An 18,113-nucleotide genomic window follows, 5' to 3' on the forward strand; every position below is an offset into this window, starting at 1 on the left:
GCAGCAGGATCTATCTGCTTTCTTTGTCTTGGTGGTTTAGGGCTGTTTGTGTTCTCCTCTGACGGGATTGTAAATGAGCTGTGCAGGTCTCGGTGCAGAGCTGGGCTTCGCTGTGTGCCGCCAGCCCATTAGCCCTCACCTGCACAGAGAAGGCAGCCCCTCCGTGGTGGAACTGAATGGGAGCCTGCTCTAAGGAGCATTTATCTACGCCCAGGAAAACAAACCATTTTTTTTCTTTCTTGCAAGATTTTGTGAATTATTTTTAAAAAAGAAAAACAAAGACAACCCCCCCCCCACAAACCCCTATACCCTATTTGATCAACAGCTGAAATTAAGGTAATATATGTAGGAATATTGTAAAGAAAGATGTAAGTCAACATTCTTTTGTGTTGCCTCTATTGGTTACTATTTTCTGAGTTACTAGCCTTATTTGTGAATTTTAAACACAGAGACGATTCCTCATTTGTATTCAGGATGCAGCTAAATTTATTTGGCTACACAGAACAAATCTTCTCGATTTAAAAAAAATGCCATAAAATGACTTCGTGTGCGACTCAAGCAAATCAGAAGCTTTGCAGTATCCCACAGCAGCACATTCTCTGTGCACAGCACTCTGCAGGTTCTTAGGAGACCTCCTTACACTCACAGTGAGGCTAAGAAATAGTATGAGCCTCCACTTTACAGAGACTAGGAGAGGTGAGAGAGGTTTAGGATTTGCTTAAGGCCACAGACTGAGACAGAGCTGGGATCAGAACTTTTCAGAGTGTGATGACATCCCCCCAGCAGACCTTGTGATTTTTCTGATGCCAAATACAGGGTGAGTACAGAGCTAAAAACATTATTCTCTTTGTGCCTCAAGCCCTGGAAGGTTTCTTTTAATTCTTTGCTAATACTGTTTAGAATGCTGCACCAAAAAAGTCCCAGCTTCAGTTAATCAGGGTGGGTAGAGAGCGCATCCGAACAGCTCAAGGATAAATTCCGAGTGTCTTTGTGGTTTGCTTCAGTTCAGTGTCTGACGACTCTTGAAAGGTTCCGGGACCTTTCCAAGTTCACAACCTGCGCGTGCCCTTTGAAACAAATAAATGAACACAGATGACTTAGGAGATGGTCTCTTTTCGGCACTGGGCTTCTGGATTGGCACCGTTTTCTGAGAAGTGGGTCTGGCAGCCCGTTTGCTTCCAGTGATGCGCTGTGGTTGTCACTCCAGCACTGCGTGTCCTCTGTGGAATGATCAGGATGTCTGAAGGGGCTTGACTATTTATTTGGGGGATGTGTTTTTCCTACGGAAGATATTGGCAAATGTTACTGAAACCATCCTTAAAAACTCTTAAAAGGAGAATAGATTCTGCTTAAAAATAAGGGAGAGAGAGAAATAGTATGAGGAGCTCGTGCAGGCCTTTTTACGCCCTCTGATGTTTTGTGATGTGACGTGTTTTACAAAATGCGTTCTGCTGTAGCAAACGTGTTTGCTGTGCCATCGGGCCAGGTTCGGTATTGCTTTGTTTCTTTAAAATACTTTTTAAGTGCCCCGCCCCCAGGTGGTGGGGACGTGGGTGTTCTTTTTGCCCCGGACTCTCCTTTCCTTCCGCCGCCCTTTCGGCTGTTGTTACCAGATCTCGACTTTGAGTGTCACGCGTCCCAGTTTGAGCAGAATGAAACCTTGCTTGCCTTTTCTTTCTTTTCTCTTTTTAAAATGTGTTTAATAAAGCAAGACGTGTTCCTGTCAGATGGAAACTGGAATTCTGTAGTGTGAGTGGTAGTTGCATCTCTTAAAAGGATCCCGCTGGTTGTAAAGAAGAAAAGACAGGGAGGAGACTGCCGTTTTGCATTTTATTTGCTTTCTGAAAATGTGTTGGGCCAGATACTCCGTATGTTGTAGTGGTTTGGATGCATGAAGTTGAAGGCTAGGGATATTTTTCTATGTAAACTCGAATTTTTGGAAGTTTTATGATCACAGTATGAAGGAGTTTACATTGTCATTCTCCAAGACGCGTTAAAACAAAACAAAAACCTTTGGTAGTCTTTGCCCTTCCTCTCCCCTCGTAAGATTCCTGAAAGCTGACAATCATGGATTATCAGCAGGTTGGGAAAGAAAACCTCCCACACAACTTTTCTGAGGCAACCGATGGGCAGTAAGGGAACCGCGAGGGGTCGGAAGTTATTTTGATGTTGGGGCTCTTGCCATAAATGGCTTCTCTGGTGGATCCTCTCCGGCTGTTTTGGAAGCCCTTGTTTCAGCCTGCTTTAGCGGGGAAGGACGAATAGATCGAATAGATCACGGGCGAGAGGTCCCGATTCCAAGAGGGCCAGACTCCAGGACCGTGAGAAATTCTGGAAAGAGCTAATCAGCGTGAGCTGTTGGTCTGCCCAGTAGGAGCTGTGTGATGATCTGGGGAAATGAAGTTTAAATGTACACGCAGAGGAAATGGGAAACGAGAGGGGCGACTTTTCAGGGAGAAGGCGTTCTCGGTTTGTGCTCATCTTGGTCAGAAGGCCTTTGGGGCACACGTCAGCCGTGTGAAACGTGGCTGCTTAGAGAGCATTCCCTGAAAATGGAACAGAAACGAAGCCCTCTTAGGCACAGTTGTGTGTACAGTTGTTTATGTTGCCCATACTCTGCTGCCTGGAGAAGAGTGGGGTCATCCAGGTAGCCCTCTGCCAGGGAGTCTCCCCAGCCTGGGAATTCAGGAGGAATATACTAATTAATTATAAACGCTAATTCTGCAAAGGAAGCAGTTTGGCCCCTTGCCTTCTCATTTAACAGTGTATATATTGAAGGTGGTTCCCTGTAATTAGCTAAAAGAGCTACCTGACCTTTCTCTCTCTCTCTCTCTCTTTCTTTTAAGGCCGAACCTGCAGCATATTAAAGTTCCCAGGCCAGGGGCTGAATCGGAGACGTAGCTGCCGGCCTCCACCACGACCACAGCAGCGCCAGATCCGAGCCGTGTCTGCGACCTACAACCACAGCTCACGGCAACCCGGATCCTTAACCCACTGAGTGAGACCAGGCATCAAACCCACATCCTGATAGATGCTACTTGGATTCGTTTCTGCTGAGCCACAGAGGGAACTCCCTGCCTTATTTTTCCAAATGGCTCTTTAGGATGTTATGGTTATTACCAGAAACAGCGACTTCACTTACTTTAAAGGCTCTAAAATGTTATGGTTCTGGGAGACTTGTAGGTAATATTTAGAAGCGAGCGTGCTCGCTGATGGGTGCTGTACGTACTACCACTAGCTGAAGAGGCACTAATTTAGCCCAGGACACAGCAGAGCAGGCTTGAGGACATTGTCTGAAGTGCCCTGGGAAGCCAGCTTTCATTTTAGAGTTGGGTATGCTTGGCACGAGTTATTGGAGCTGTTCGGCTCTGCGGTGGATCACGTAAAAGGCAGGTAGACTAGTGGCCCTCGATGGGTGAGGGTTTGTCTGCCCCAGTGCACACGTGCCAGGCGGCCTGGGAATGGTCCTTAGAGGAGGCCTTTTGTCTGGCTTCTCAGGGAGACGTGAATCACCTGCTCGGCTCATAAGATGCTCAGCGACAGGTAGCCAGTTCACTGGAGATCCCCTTTTGAGGATACCTACGGAAAGAAACAATTTAAAATGTGTTTCTGGCTTTCTCGGCCTTGCAGAAGTGCATTTCTTTGGCCTTCCTCTTGTTCTCGTACTGGGTTTGGGGAGGCACGCTTCCCTTCCAGGTCGTAGACGCTCTCCCGTTAAGGTGTTGGTGGTGATTGTAAACACTGGCACTCACTGTGCGCCAAGCAGAAGGCCTGGCATCCTGCACTCTGTTACATGAGTTACCCCTTTGTACACAGGAGGAAACCGAGGCTCGTTTCCAATGTTAAGTAATTCCTCTGAGGTCCCCTCACCGGCGAAGAGCAGAGAGGTCTTGAACCGAGGTCTGTGACCCTTCAGTCTGTGCAGTTGACCGTTGTGTCAAAATACTGGTGACGTTCTGGAGAGAAAAAAAAAGCATGATTAAATACATCTTTAGTTGGGTCTGCTCCTCCCATGCCTTGTACCGCTAGCTGAGAATATCCTTGTGTTGCCTGCAGATGAAGACCTGAGGTTCCCTGTGCAGTGGCTGGAACGGTGAACAATGTTTTCCGCGAGAAAGTTAGGGCGAGACACGTAGTCATATTGTGGGGCAAAGAATGCCTTTCCTTGGTGTACCCCGCGATGTTTGTGTGATTGATCAGTCCCCTACACCGAGGGAGGGTCCTGTCCCGTGACATGTGTGTGTTGGGCAATGATCTTGCAGTGCATTTTGCTTAATAATTTTCATTATTTTTAATTAAAGTTGAAGAAGTGCAGACTCTAGCTGAAATTAAGGTAGGTTGTGTTGCCGGAATCTGGTAATTACTTTAATTGATCACAAGATAGTTTCCTTGATCACCAATTAGACTAAATTGCCGATCATGTTTCAAGACGTGAAGAAATGCCCAAACTGATTTATGTAATAGTGTTTTCATTTCTAATCAGACATAAATATCGTTTCCTTCCATAGCAATTGTATTTATAAAAGAAGGGTTATAGGCCTGCAAACATAAAGGTGATTCATAAACAATAGAGTTCTAATGCATTGCATTAGTAAAGGAAGTATTTAGAGGCTTAATGGAGATTGTACTGGGAAATTACCTTGGAGTTGCTGGTGCTCATTTTCTTAGTGGGAGATGTGTTCTCTTTTAGTGCATAATTAGAATAGTCTATAATCAGAATGTAAAAGGCAGCTGATTTAAAGAACATATCAAAGAGAATTGCTCTGAGTAATGACAGATTCGTATTGTAAATACGTGCTAGACGTTGTCTTAGAACTTTAATAAATCATACATGTTATATGGACTGAAGCTGCGTTTCGAATTCAGGGTGCTGTTAAACATTTCACAGATGGATACAGGATTTTTGTTTCGGTTTTGTGCATCTGATAGTCTCTCATATTTTCATGGAATAAACTAAACACAAGGAACATTTAGAAAAATTAAAGTTCCCGAAGAATACTTGATTTAGGGTTCATGGAAAAATCTTTTAATTGCTGATGGTTTGGAGATTTCCAAATGACAAACTTCATTGGCCCAATTTACTGTGATTGTAATGCTTACATTCCTTAAAATGGCAGAGTGACTTAAAAAAGTCATACTTCATCATGCATTCACGGACTTGTTCATAAAACGTTTGTAATTTGCAATAGAGGAAAGACTGAAACCATTATCAGCCATTATATGCTATTTGGTGGACATATGTTTGTTTGAAATGGCTGTGGCTCAACAGAACATGGCTCATGGACAAACTATGCTGTAAATTGGCACTAAAAACCCACCTAAACAGGTAGGCATATGTTAAGAAGTTAACGTGAGCCAAAATATTTTAATATGAACCAGCTTACAGACGCTGCAGGGTCCCAGTTCCCTTTGCCGTGAGACCTTCGTTTGCATGGCTCCTTCATGTTTCCTAAGCTAACAAACTTGAAACATAGGTCATGTATGTCCTGGTACAACTGTCAGAAGGTATCAAGGAGATAGTAAGCTTCTTCCTGTTCCTGATTCTCAACCACCCAGTTCTCCCCCCCGCCCCCATCATGTACTGTTGCTAGATCCTTGTGTATCAGTCTAGAGATTTTAATGCATATAGTTTCTTTCCTTTGCTTTTTATACAATTCACAGACTGTTGTTAGGCATTTTTTCCCCCCATCTAGTAATGTATCTTGAAAGTATTTCCATGTCAGAGGATAGTTTTCTCTTCTTCTTCTTCTTTTTCTTTTTTCTTTTTGGCTGCCCCTCGGCATATGGAGTTCCCAGGCCAGGGATCAGCCCCACATCACAGCTGCCGCAACACCAGATCCGAGCTGTGTCTGCGACCTACACAACAGCTCACGGCAATGCTGGATCCTTAACCCACCGATCGAGGCCAGGGATTGAGCCCACAACCTCATGGTTCCTAGTCGGATTCGTTTCTGCTGCGCCATGATGGGGACTCCCTGGTGCCAATTTTTTTGGCTGTGCCCATGGCCTGTGGAATTTCCTGGGCCAAGGATTGAAACTGGTGCCACAGCTGGTGCAAGCTGCTGCGATGATAACACTGGATCCTTAACTCACTGAACCACAGGGAACTCCTGGTGTCATTTTATTTTGTTTATTTTTAAAAAAAATTTTAAATTACTTAATGAATTTTATTTGATATATAGGTGTACAACAGTCATCACAACCAAATTTTATAGCATGTCCATCCCAAACCCTCCGTGCATCCCCCCTACAATCTGTCTCATTTGGAAACCATAAGTCTTTTCAAAGTCTGTGAGTCAGTATCTGTTCTGCAAAGAAGTTCATTGTGTCCTTTTTTCAGATTCCACATGTCGGTGATAGCATTTGATGTTGGTGTCTCATTGTCTGACTTCTTTTAGCATGATAATTTCTATTCCATCCATATTGCCGCAAACACCATTATTTCTTTCCTTTTAATGGCTGAGTAATATTCCATTGTGTATATGTACCACATCTTCTTGATCCACTCCTCTGTCGACGGACATTTAGGTTGTTTTCATGTCTTGGCTATTGAAAATAGTGCTGCAATGAACATCTGGAGTACATGTGTCTTTGTGAGTCATGGTTTTCTCTGGATAGATGCCCAGGAGTGGGATTGCTGGATCAAATGGTAGTTCTGTGTTTAGTTTTCTGAGGACTCTCCATACTGTTTCCATAGTGGCTGCACCGATTTACAATCCCACCCACAGTGTACTAGGGGTCCTTTTTCTCCACCCCCTCTCCAGCACTTATTGTTTGTAGACTTTTGGATGATGGCCATTCTGGCTGGTGTAAGGTGGTACCTCAGAGTGGTTTGATGTGCATTTCTCTAATCATGAGTGATGCTGAACATCTTTTCATGTGTTTTTTTGGCCATCTGTATGTCTTCTTTGGAGAACTGTCTGTTTAGATCTTCTGCCCCTTTTTTGATGGGGTTGTTTGTTTTTTTGGTATGGAGCAGTAGGAGGTGTTTAAATGTTGGAGATGAATCCGTTGTCAGTCGCTTCATTTGCAGATATTTTCTTCCATTCTTGGGTTGTCTTTTCGTTTTGTTTAGGGTTTCCTTTGCTGTGCAGAAACTTTGAAGTCCCATTTTTTAATTTTGTTTTTATTGTCATTACTCTAAGAGGTGGATCTGAGAAGATGTTGCTGTCATTTATGTTAGAGAGTGTTTGGCCTGTGTTTTCCTCTAAGAGTTTTATAGTGTCTGTTTTTTTGTGGGTTTTTTGGTCTTTATTTTTGGCCATTCTTGGCCACTGCCACAGCATATGGAGGATCCCAGGCTAGGAGTCGAATTGGAGCTGTAGCTGCCAGCCTACGCCACAGCCACAGCCATGCCGGATCCTTAACCCTCTGAGCGAGGCCAGGGATCGAACCCGCAACCTCATGGTTCCTAGTCGGATTCGTTAACCACCGAGCCACGACGGGAACTCCTGTCTTGTCTTATACCTAGGTCATTAATCCATTTTGAGTTTATTTTTGTGTATGGTATTAGGAAGTATTCTAATTTCATTCTTTTACATGTGGCTGTCCAGTTTTCCCAGAACCACTTATTGAACAGGCTGTCTTTTCTCCATTGTATATTCTTCCACTCCTGTGTCATTTTAGATGGAAACTTTTCTTCCTGTATGCACACACACATGTATATATATATTTTTTAATAAATTAACTGCTTTTTTTTTTTGAGGACTGCACCTGGAGCATATGTAAGTTCCCAGGCTACAAATCAGAGCTGCCGCTGCAGGCCTGTACCACAGCCACAGCAATGTGGGATCCTTAATCCACTGAGCAAGGCCAAGGACTGAACCCAAATCCTCATGGATACTAGTCAGGTTCATTACTGCTGAGCCACAGGAACTCCCTTCAGTGTATTTTCTAATTTGTTGTTTTTTATAAAAAAGCTATTGACTTTTTTGTCTTTATTTTGGTTTGTTTTATTCTTAACTTTAATGGAAATTCTTCTACTGTTTCCTTGTTAAGAAAAATGTTGCCTTTTAAAATTTTTCTAATAATTTTTATTTTTATGGCCACGTCTCTGGCATTTTGAAGATCCCAGGCCAGGATTGGATCCAAGCCACAGCTGTGACCTGCACTGTAGCTGCAGCAACACTGGGTCCTTAAAACTACTGAGCCAGGCCAGGGGTAGAACCCGAGACTTTCAAGTGACTTGAGTCCTTGCAGTCGGATCCTTAACCCACTGTGCCACAGTGGGAAACTCCAGGATGTTGCCTTTTGTGCTGAGAATATGGTCTATCATTTAAGGAGGGGCCCACATATTCATATTTCATTATGAGATTTAATGCATAATATATATTGATTTTATCAAATATCTTTGCAGAATTTATGGAAGTCATGTACGATTTTTTTCTCTTGATTTATTAAGATGGTAAATTATATTAATAATTCCCTGATATTGAACCATCCTTGCATTCTTAGAATAAATCCTATTTGCTCATGGTGTTTTGTTCTTTCAGTGTTTTGTTTGTTAAATGATTGAACCTACAACTTCATGGTTCCTAGTTGGATTCATTTCTGCTGTGCCACAATGGGAACTCCTTTATTATTAATTTTTATTCATTTTCAGTGTTGATTTCTTCTTTGACCCAAGAGTTTTAAAAGAATTTAAAAATTATTCACATAGTACTCCTTGCTGCACTTGTGTCCTAGTTTTAATTTTATCAGCAAATGTTATCAATACAATTTCTACTTTTTTTTTTCTTTGTCTTTTTGCCTTTTCTAGGGCTGCTCCCACCGCATATGGAGATTCCCAGACTAGGGGTTGAATTGGAGCTGTAGCTGCTGGCCTACGCCAGAGCCACAGCAACACAGGATCCGAGCTGCGTCTGCAACCTACACACAGCTCATGGCAACGCCGGATCCTTAACCCACTGAGCAAGGCCAGGGATCCAGCCCGCAACCTCATGGTTCCTAGTCGGATTCATTAACCACTGAGCCACGACAGGAACTCCTATTTCTTGGTTATTGAGATTTTCTTTGGGTAATGTATATTCAGTTTTTGTGAATGTTCGATATATATATTTTAAAAGCTATATTCTTATTTTATGATTTAAAATCTATCATTTACATCTAGCTTTTAAATTATGTATTTAAGTAGTTTGTATTTGAATTTTTGTTTACTTAATATGCCATGGGTTAAGAGATGTGAATTGAAGTCTCCAACTATAAATGTTTCTGTTTGGCCTATGTTCCTTGTCATTTCTGCCTCATTGATTTTGATGCCATGTTATTTGTAATGTAGATATTCACAGTTACTCAGTCTTCATTTTCATTGTTGATATACTTTATAGTTATAAATTACCCTATGATTTCTTAAAAAATTTTATATTTGCCCTTTTATTTATTTATTTAGTCTTTTTGCCTTTTCTAGGGCCGCTCCCGTGGCATATGGAGGTTCCCAGGCTAGGGATTGAATTGGAGCTGTAGCTGCTGGTCTACACCACAGCCACAGCAATGCTGGATCGGAGCCATGTCTGCGACCTACACCATAGCTCACGGCAACACCAGATTCTTAACCCACTGAGCAAGGCCAGGGATCGAACCCGCAACCTCATGATTCCTAGTTGGATTCAATAACCACTGAGCCATGACGGGAACTCCTATTTGACCTTTTATTTATAGTGGTTGATTATAAAATTTTATCTTAATTGGATTAAGGCTCTTTACATTTGTTGATTAGAACAGTGTTTTGTCTTGTAAAACATGATAGAACCAGTGTACTTTTTTCATTCTTAATTTAAATCATTATATGGGTTGTGAGTTTTTGTTGTTGTTGTTGTTGCATTTTAATTGTGTTTTCCTTTACTTTATTGTGAGTATTTCTATTTTTACTTTTCTTCTTGTGGATACTATTAAACCTATAATTTACATAGCAAATGTAATCCTCCATTTCTTTAGATAGCATTTAGCTAGCATGTCTTTAGATGTTAAGCATCTCTCTACTAAGCAATATCAAAGTTACACTTCTCCTTTCTCCTTTACCATATAATTTTAGTTCATATTATTTTTTAGTTCTAGGACTTATACCTTTAAATGTACTTATATCTTTAACACTTGATCTTTGAGATTGTAAATTTTTTTGAACTTTCATCTACCTTTCCTATTTCTATTTCCTTCAACCCTTTTAATGGTTGATAACATTTACCTTTTATTCTGTAACTATAATCACCACAGTTGTTTTAAATATCAGCTAGAGCTGAGTGCACTCATTACTTGCTGCCAATAGTTTTGATATAGTTTCTCCATTCATCTCTGACTTATATTTCATCCTTTCATAAAAATTTCTTCAAGAAAGGTGCATAGGAATTATTCCGGAGTTATTGCATTTTTAGAAATGTACATCTTTTGCATTAATTTTCAGCAATAGTTTAGCTGGGTATAGAATTCTTCTCGATTTCATTTCCTAAAATCTTTATAGGCATTGTTCCTCTGACTTGTATGTTGAATGTTGATATGTAGAAATTTGAAGTTAGCCAGATTCTTTTTATCATTATGGTTGAATTTGATCCCTGGCCTTGCTCAGTGGATTAAGAATCTGGCATTGCTGTGAGCTGTGGCATAGGTTGCAGATGTGGCTCAGATCTGGCATTGCTGTGGCTGTGGTGTGGGCTGGTGGCTGCAGCTGTGATTCAACTGATCGACTAGGACTTTCCAATACGTCATTGGGTGCGGCCCTGAAAAAAGACAGAAAAAGCAGTCATCATTATAGATGAATTGATCTTTTTGATTAGATGCCAAATGGATTTTTTAATCTTCAAAGTTCACTAGCTTTACTTGTATATGTAGACATGGCTGACTTTTTATTTTACGTTATTTTATTTTGCTCTTTAGGGCCACACCTGTGGCATATGGAAGTTCCCTGTCAGGGATGGAATTGGAGCTGCAGCTGCTGGCCTATGCCACTGATACAGCCATAGCAATGTGGATCCAAGCCACATCTGCAACTTACACCACAGCTCATAGCAATGCCAGATCCCCGACCCACTGAGCAAGGCCAGAGATCACACCTGCATCATCATGGATACTAGTTGGATTCGTTTCTGCTGCGCCACAATGGGAACTCCCATGACTGACTTTTTATAATCTATAGATTTAAATATTTTCTTTTTGGCAATATTCTTTAATTTCATGTCCATTTTTTTCTGGTGTTTTTTAATTTTTATTTATTTATTTGTTTATCTTTTTTAGGGCTGCACCTGAAAAAGAGATTTTTTTTGAGATTACCAGGCTAGGGGTCAAATCGGAGCTATAACTGCTGGCCTACACCACAGCCACAGCAGCACCAGATCTGAGCCTCATCTGCAACCTACAGCACAGCTCATGGCAACACTAGATTCCTAACCTGCTGAGTGAGGCCAGGGATTGAACCCACAACCTCATGGTTCCTAGTCGGATTCGTTTCCTCTGTGCCATGACGGGAACTCCTCTGTGTGTTTTTTTAAAGTTGTTCTCTTATTGGCAACATTTATCTACATGTTAGACCTACTTTGTTTTCTATATTGATTACTTTCTAATTCTTAGAAACTCTCGTTGAGTTCTGCTTCATTTATCCAGTCACTTAGTCCTGCTCTATAAACTTTTTACTAGGTTGATGGTGCCTATTCTGCCTTGGGCTGTTTGCAGCTTTCTTTTTATTTTATTTTATTTTATTTTATTTTATTTTATTTTATTTTTTATTGTTATTTTCCCAATACGATTTTTTTTCTACTGTACAGCTTGGTGACCCAGTTACACATACATGTATACATTCTTTTTTCTCCCATTATGGTGCTCCATCTTAAGTAACTAGAGGTAGTTCTCAGTGCTACACAGCAGGATCTCATTGCTAATCCATTCCAAAAGCAGTAGTTTGCATCTATTAACCGCAAGCTCCCAATCCATCCCACTCCCTCCCCCTCCCCCCGGGCAACCACAAGTCTTTCTCCAAGTCCATGATTTTCTTTTCTGTGAAAAGGTTCATTTGTGCCATATATTAGATCCCAGATATAAGTGATATCATATGGTATTTGTATTTCTCTTTCTGACTCACTTTACTCAGTATGAGAGTCTTCACTTCCTTCCACGTTGCTGCAAAATGGCATGATCTTGTACTTTTTTTTTTAAGGCTGAGTAGTATTCCATTGTGTATATATACCACATCTTCCTAATCCAATCATCTGTTGAGGGACATTTGGGTTGTTTCCACGTCTTGGCTATTGTGAATAGTGCTGTTTGCAGCTTTCTTTCATGTAATGGTTTTAGACCACCTGTATTTTTAGCTGTCTGAAGGCCTTTAGATTCCACCTGGCATCCTGGTAACAAATAGCTTGGGCTGTAAAAATAAATCTTTTGAAGGAAGGGACAAATGCTTTTCACTGTTGCCAAGTTTGCTATTTACTCATATTCCTTCTTTATTGTATTCCAGATAATCACAATTTCCCTTTGAGCTTTGCTTTTTTCCTCTCTTACCTACTCATCTAACTTGCTTGCAGAAATTCTTTTAATTTGAATGTGTATTGTTTATAGATTTTTTTAAATTTGTGGATTTAAAAGTAAATATTTGGAGGAGGGTTATTATTTTTTTATATGGAAGAAAGATTATGGAATTGACCTTTTGCTTCCAGAGCAGATTGAGTATTCTTTCCCTAAGGAAGAATTAGGAGTAAATCCTCTGCAAATGGCTTATCAGGCTTTGTGTTTTGTTTTTTTTTGTTGTTGTTTTTAGGGCTGCACCCAAGGCATGTCGAGGTTCCCAGGCTAGGAGTTGAATCGGAGCTGTGGCTGCCAGCCTATGCCATGGTCACAGCAGTGCCAGATATCAGCTGCATCTGTGACCTGTGCCACAGCTTGCAGTAATGCCAGATCCTTAACCCACTGAGAGAGGCCAGGGATCGAACCCACATCCTCATGGATACTACTTGGGTTTTTTTCTTTTTTTTTCTTTTTTTTTTTTTTTTGGCTTCTTGACCTTTTGGAGGCATATGGAGGTTCCCAGGCTAGGGGTCGAATCAGAATACAGCTGCCGGCTTCTGCCACAGCCACAGCAACGTGGGACCTGAGCTGCATCTTTGACCTACACCACAGCTCATGGCATCTGGATCCTTAACCCACTGAGTAAGGCCAGGGGTCGAATCCACATCCTCATGGATCCTAGTCGGGTTTGTTAACCCCTGAGCCACAGTGGGAACTCCGACTAGTTGGATTCTTAACCTGCTGAGCCACAACAGGAGCTCCAAGCTTGTGATATTTTATTAAATGTGAATATTAGGTGATACTTGAAGGGAAATATGTAAAACCAAGGAAAACACACATTTGGAGAGGGGATGTGGTGGTGCTTTTGTTTTTTATATTGTGTGTAGTTAGGGTGGCTGCTTTTCTTTGATCAGCGGGTGTTCTCTTTTACGTCGTATTTGTGATGGAGTGGATTTTGCTGCTCGAGTGGCAGCAGCTGGTGGTCAAATACTTAGGGAGCACTTCTGACCGTGTTCGCATCATCCACTCAGTCTGCTTGGCTCTCGGGCAGTGGTAAGGGATTCGGAGCACCACTTGGACCTTGTAGGACAGCGCGGCTCAAAGAAATGGAGGCCACTTGGCTTAAGAACTTGGGCAGTGACTGGCGATGCCCGCTGATTTCTTGTTGTAAAGCTCTTTTCTCCAGTCGGGGTGTAGCAGGGTGTTACCCACAGGGTAGCATCTGTTTGTCTGGGATGTATGTGTCCGTCTCTCTTCATGGCACGTGGGGAAAGGCAAGGGTCCTTCTTTTGGAGGCAGCAGCTGGAATCTTAGAGGCTGGGGGCTGTGGGAGAACCACCTCCCGTTTGTCTTAAAGGTTACGGTGTGCTTGGCCAGCAGCAGTAGTGGTAGCCGTATGCGCCGTTAGTCTTCTCTTCCTCTGTGCCAGGTGCTGTGCAAAGTGAGTTTATATCTCCTATCTCTTTTTTTTATTAAAGTAATCCCATGACCTTTTTATTATTATCCCCAGTTTACGTAAGAAAATTGAGGCGTGGAATTCCTGCTCTGGTGCAGTGGGTTAAGAATCCGACTGCATCAGCTCAGGTCGCTGAAGAGGTGCAGGGTTTGATCCCTGGCCCGGGACGGTGGGTTCAAGGATCTGGCATTGCTGCAGCTACATTGTAGATCACAGCTGTGGCTCAGATTCAGTCCCTGGCCTGGCATATAGGCTCTTCCATATGCTGTGGGTTGTGGCCATTAAAAAAAAAAAAAAGGCGGAGGAGGAAGAAAATTGAGGCTGGAAGTTAAATCGCATGGTAATTGAATATTAGAGTTGGGGTTTGAATCCAGGACTCCCTGGCTCCAAACCCCATGCCATTAATGTCTATATCGCTGTCTCTCGGGGTGACGGTGAGATTGTAAATCTCGTAAAGCTAAACAAGAACAAGGCTTTATGGGCCAACAGGGTAAAAATTCCTAAGTTACATAAGTTAATACAGGTTAACTTTGTGGATAATTAAAACACATGTTCTCATTCGACTTGTCCCCTCCCCTCACATGATCTAGAGAATCGAGTTATGAAATGAGAAGTGGTAGGAGAGTGAGTATTGTTTTCCCAGTGATAATCCCATTCCTGTTAAATGGATTTTTCTTGCACTCCTTCTGTTTCCTGACAGGGAAAACCTTCAGGTATTAAGTGGCCAAGTGATCATCTTTATCCCACATAAAGTCACTTCTGAGCTAGGAACCATCATGAATGACAGAATTGTTTGAAAGTGACATCTTCCTTTTGTTTTTGTTTTTTTGTTTTTTCGTTAGCTTGGAAATGCTCTCTTATGTCATTGGGTGACCCAAAACGCACAGCCCAACTAACATGAGGTTGGTTTCTCTGGGTGGGGGGTCAAGAAGTTACATTTTATTTATGTGGCTGAACCAGGGACTGCCCTGTGAATTTCTCTGTCACATTGTAATTAACATGCTTTGCCTAGTATTTCTGCTTTCTAGACATGAGAGAGACAAACTCTCCGATTGTTTGCAATTACCTGCAGAACAATTTGAAAGCAAGCCACGAGAAAAATTGCGTTTTCCTCTCAGGACGCATTTGCCTTCTTCGAAAGGAAATGCGGTTTGCACTTTCCCTGTGGTGTGAAGACAGTGCCCTAAGGTCCCTCTCTCGGCTGGCGGCTGGGTCTGCGGCCACCTGCCTGAGCAGAGGGCTTCTCCTCCAAATGGCAGCGCTGGGCAGCAGCCAGAAGACCTTAGGGGGCAAGCCTGGCTTTTCTGTTCCACTCTGGACGGCAATGAAAATAGTCTTTCATCTCCTCCTGGCCTGCCTGGGGGAGGGGTTGGTCCTTCCTTCCTTCCTTCCTCCCTCCCTCCCTCCCTTCCTTCCTTCCTTCCCTTTTGCTTTTTAGGACCGCACCTGCAGCATATGGAGGTTTCCAGGCTGGGATCCAATCGGAGCTACAGCTGCCGGCCTACACCATGGCCACGCCGGATCCAAGTTGCATCTTCGACCTACACCCAGAGCTCACGGCAACGCCGGATCCCCAACCCACTGATCGAGGCCAGGGATCGAACCCTTATCCTCGTGGATCACGGAGCCACGAAGGGAACCCCCAGTTGTTCAGTTCTTCCGGAGCTTTTGCTTAAGACCTGCTGACATTTCTCCGTAGTGCCTGCAGTGGACGCTGTAGTTAGTGCCCAGTCCCTCAGCACAGAGAGCAGAGCGGCGCTGCAGCAAAAGTGACTCCTAAGAGTCGGGGCCAGGTAGTGAGACCCAGGGCCCTGGCTTGAAGGGAAATTATTCCCTCTTTTGGAGCGTCTCGTCCTAAGGACTGTTAAACAGTCCAGACAGGTCACTGGGTGAGACCAATTTCCTGGTTTGTTTATTTGAGCCCGATTGCTTTTCTCCCTGGAGCAGCAGGTCCGAGTCGGGCCGCCCCGCTCCCCCAGCTCCGTAAAGACCCTTTGCTTTCACACTCGCTTCTCCAGGCGGCCCTGAGGATGGAGCCGTGTCTGTCTGTATCTGGTTGGGTGGCTGCGGTGTCTCTCTCAGGTCGGGGGCAGAGGGCACTGGCAGTCATCGTTTTCGACTTCATCTCCCGCAGGCATTTGGCTTTATGTCCCGAGTTGCTCTCCAAGCAGAGAAGATGAATCATCACCCGGAGTGGTTCAATGTGTATAACAAGGTAACTGACCTGCCTTATGGGGGGGATCCCTTCATGACGGCACCTAAGAGACGCCCGTCTTCCTTTCTGGCTTGTCCTCCTGTGCAGCTCAGCGTCGTTGTGCCTAGAAAAATATCCTCTTATTCTTTCTTTCAGAATCGCTGCGTGTTACTGCAGATCAGTGACACATTTTCAGATCCGCTCCAGAGAACAGGGCCCGACGTCATTATTTTCATGCTTGTCTTCTACCGAAACTCGTATGAAAAAGTTGGGCCACATTAAGCTCCTGAATTAAACCTGGTTATCAGTCACATAGATACAGTTTCAAACCCTCTTCAAGTATCGGAAGAAACGGTAGCAAATACGACAGACAGGGCTGATTTATCTCATTGAAATAAAGTTGCTCAACTGTGCTTTAGGTAATAAAGCACAGTTTATTTATTAAATTCTCTCTTCTCAGCGGGAGCTGACCTTCTTAAGAGCAGAGTGAAGAGGCGTCATCAAGTAGCTCTAAGGGGGCACAGCGAGAAGAAGCAGGCTCGCTCAAAAAGTGTCCTTGCCCTTGATGGTCCTGCCGTGTGGAATGTCTTACCTAGATTTCCTGGGGTTCTTTTGTCTCATTGAAAGTCCTCTTTGAAAAGAGAAAATTTTGTAGTATTTTTGTGATTACATATTTCTGTGATTTATTGGAAGAATTCAGAGCATGCAGGAGCCAGTGTACCCTTTCTTTCCTAGCTGCTTCCTTTGCCCATGGTTTGCTTTTACTTTTAATCCATTTGTCAAGAGGCCAGCAGTCTGGTCCTCCACCCCACCCCCACCCCACTTCCCTAGATTGGAAATGGGCTTTCTTAACATGGTTCTGAGATATTACATTGATAGCTTGGTTTTTCTAGTGACCTGGAAATAGTTGTGTGTAATTAAAGTAATGGGAGTTAAAATGGAACCTCAGTCTTTCTCGCTCTCTCTCTCTCTTTTGTTCCCCCAAGAGACAAGATTTGAGATTCTGGCAGCTCATTTGCCCTTCATAAGTGAACGTTTTTATCCCCGGGTGGCTGCTGGGCCCGGCCTGAAGCAGACCGTGCCCCTGGAGCTTGCTGGATGTGGGAAATACATTGCTTATTCACACTATAGTATTTTCTAGATGATTTAATCTCCCCAGTTCTCAAAGATAAATATTGAGTCATGGACTGATTCCTGAACCACCAAAGCAGAGTATCACGAATTGCTCTCAGGGTTTTAACAGCTGGCTCCCTCCTTCCGTAGGTGCAGATAACGCTCACGTCGCATGACTGCGGTGGACTGACCAAAAGAGATGTGAAGCTGGCCAAGTTTATTGACAAAGCAGCTGCTTCCGTGTGACCTCTTCCAAAACGCATGTAAAATCTGACACACAGCTTCGCTCCAGTGGGTTTGAAGGCAGTTTACGTGAACAAATGAAGTTTTAAATTTGGTTCACCTTTTGAGTTGTCACATTTTGTAAAATCAGTGCTTAAATAAACATGATTTAAACTCGAGCCTGAAATATGTTTTCCTTATTCCCAGTCACAGACATCAGGTGAATCAACCTGGGTAACTCCGTTAATCATATTCACAAAGAGGAATGACACCCTTGAGGACCGGAATTGGGGTGGGGAGCAGGCAGGCATTTCATAACCCAGAACTTGCAGTGATTACGGTGACCTTTACGGACGCGTTGTGTTGGGGAGCGGTTGTAAGGTAGGAAGGGATGATGCACTCTGTAGGTAAAGGGTGTAACTGTAGGGAATGATTCTTAGGACACTCCAGTTTGTTTCGGGAGTTCCCTGGTGGTCTAGGGGTTAAGGACTTGGCTTTGTCACTGCTGTGGCTCAGGTTCAGTCCCTGGCCTGGGAACTTGGCACACGCTGCAGGTACAGCCCCCAAAAAGGTTGATTTGGATTTCAGCTGTTGGTATTACTTAAGCAGTTAATTGCATTACAGAGGTCACAGAAATTGGGT

The 18,113-nt window shown here is 43.1% G+C and overlaps 1 protein-coding gene across 1 annotated transcript in view; it reads left to right on the top strand.

Annotated features, from left to right (window-relative positions):
- The window catches only part of PCBD2 (pterin-4 alpha-carbinolamine dehydratase 2), a 52,071-nt gene extending 34,421 nt beyond the window's left edge, over positions 1–17,650 (top strand). Inside the window, exons 3-4 of the mRNA XM_047778664.1 lie at positions 16,077–16,157; positions 17,400–17,650. Of these exons, the coding sequence (XP_047634620.1) occupies positions 16,077–16,157; positions 17,400–17,495 (177 nt within the window). The 3' untranslated portion in view covers positions 17,496–17,650. The remainder of the gene's footprint in view (positions 1–16,076; positions 16,158–17,399) is intronic.
- Positions 17,651–18,113: the final 463 nt, after the last annotated feature.

This window comes from Phacochoerus africanus, chromosome 4, assembly GCF_016906955.1.
Source record: "Phacochoerus africanus isolate WHEZ1 chromosome 4, ROS_Pafr_v1, whole genome shotgun sequence".
NCBI classification, from domain to species: domain Eukaryota; kingdom Metazoa; phylum Chordata; class Mammalia; order Artiodactyla; family Suidae; genus Phacochoerus; species Phacochoerus africanus.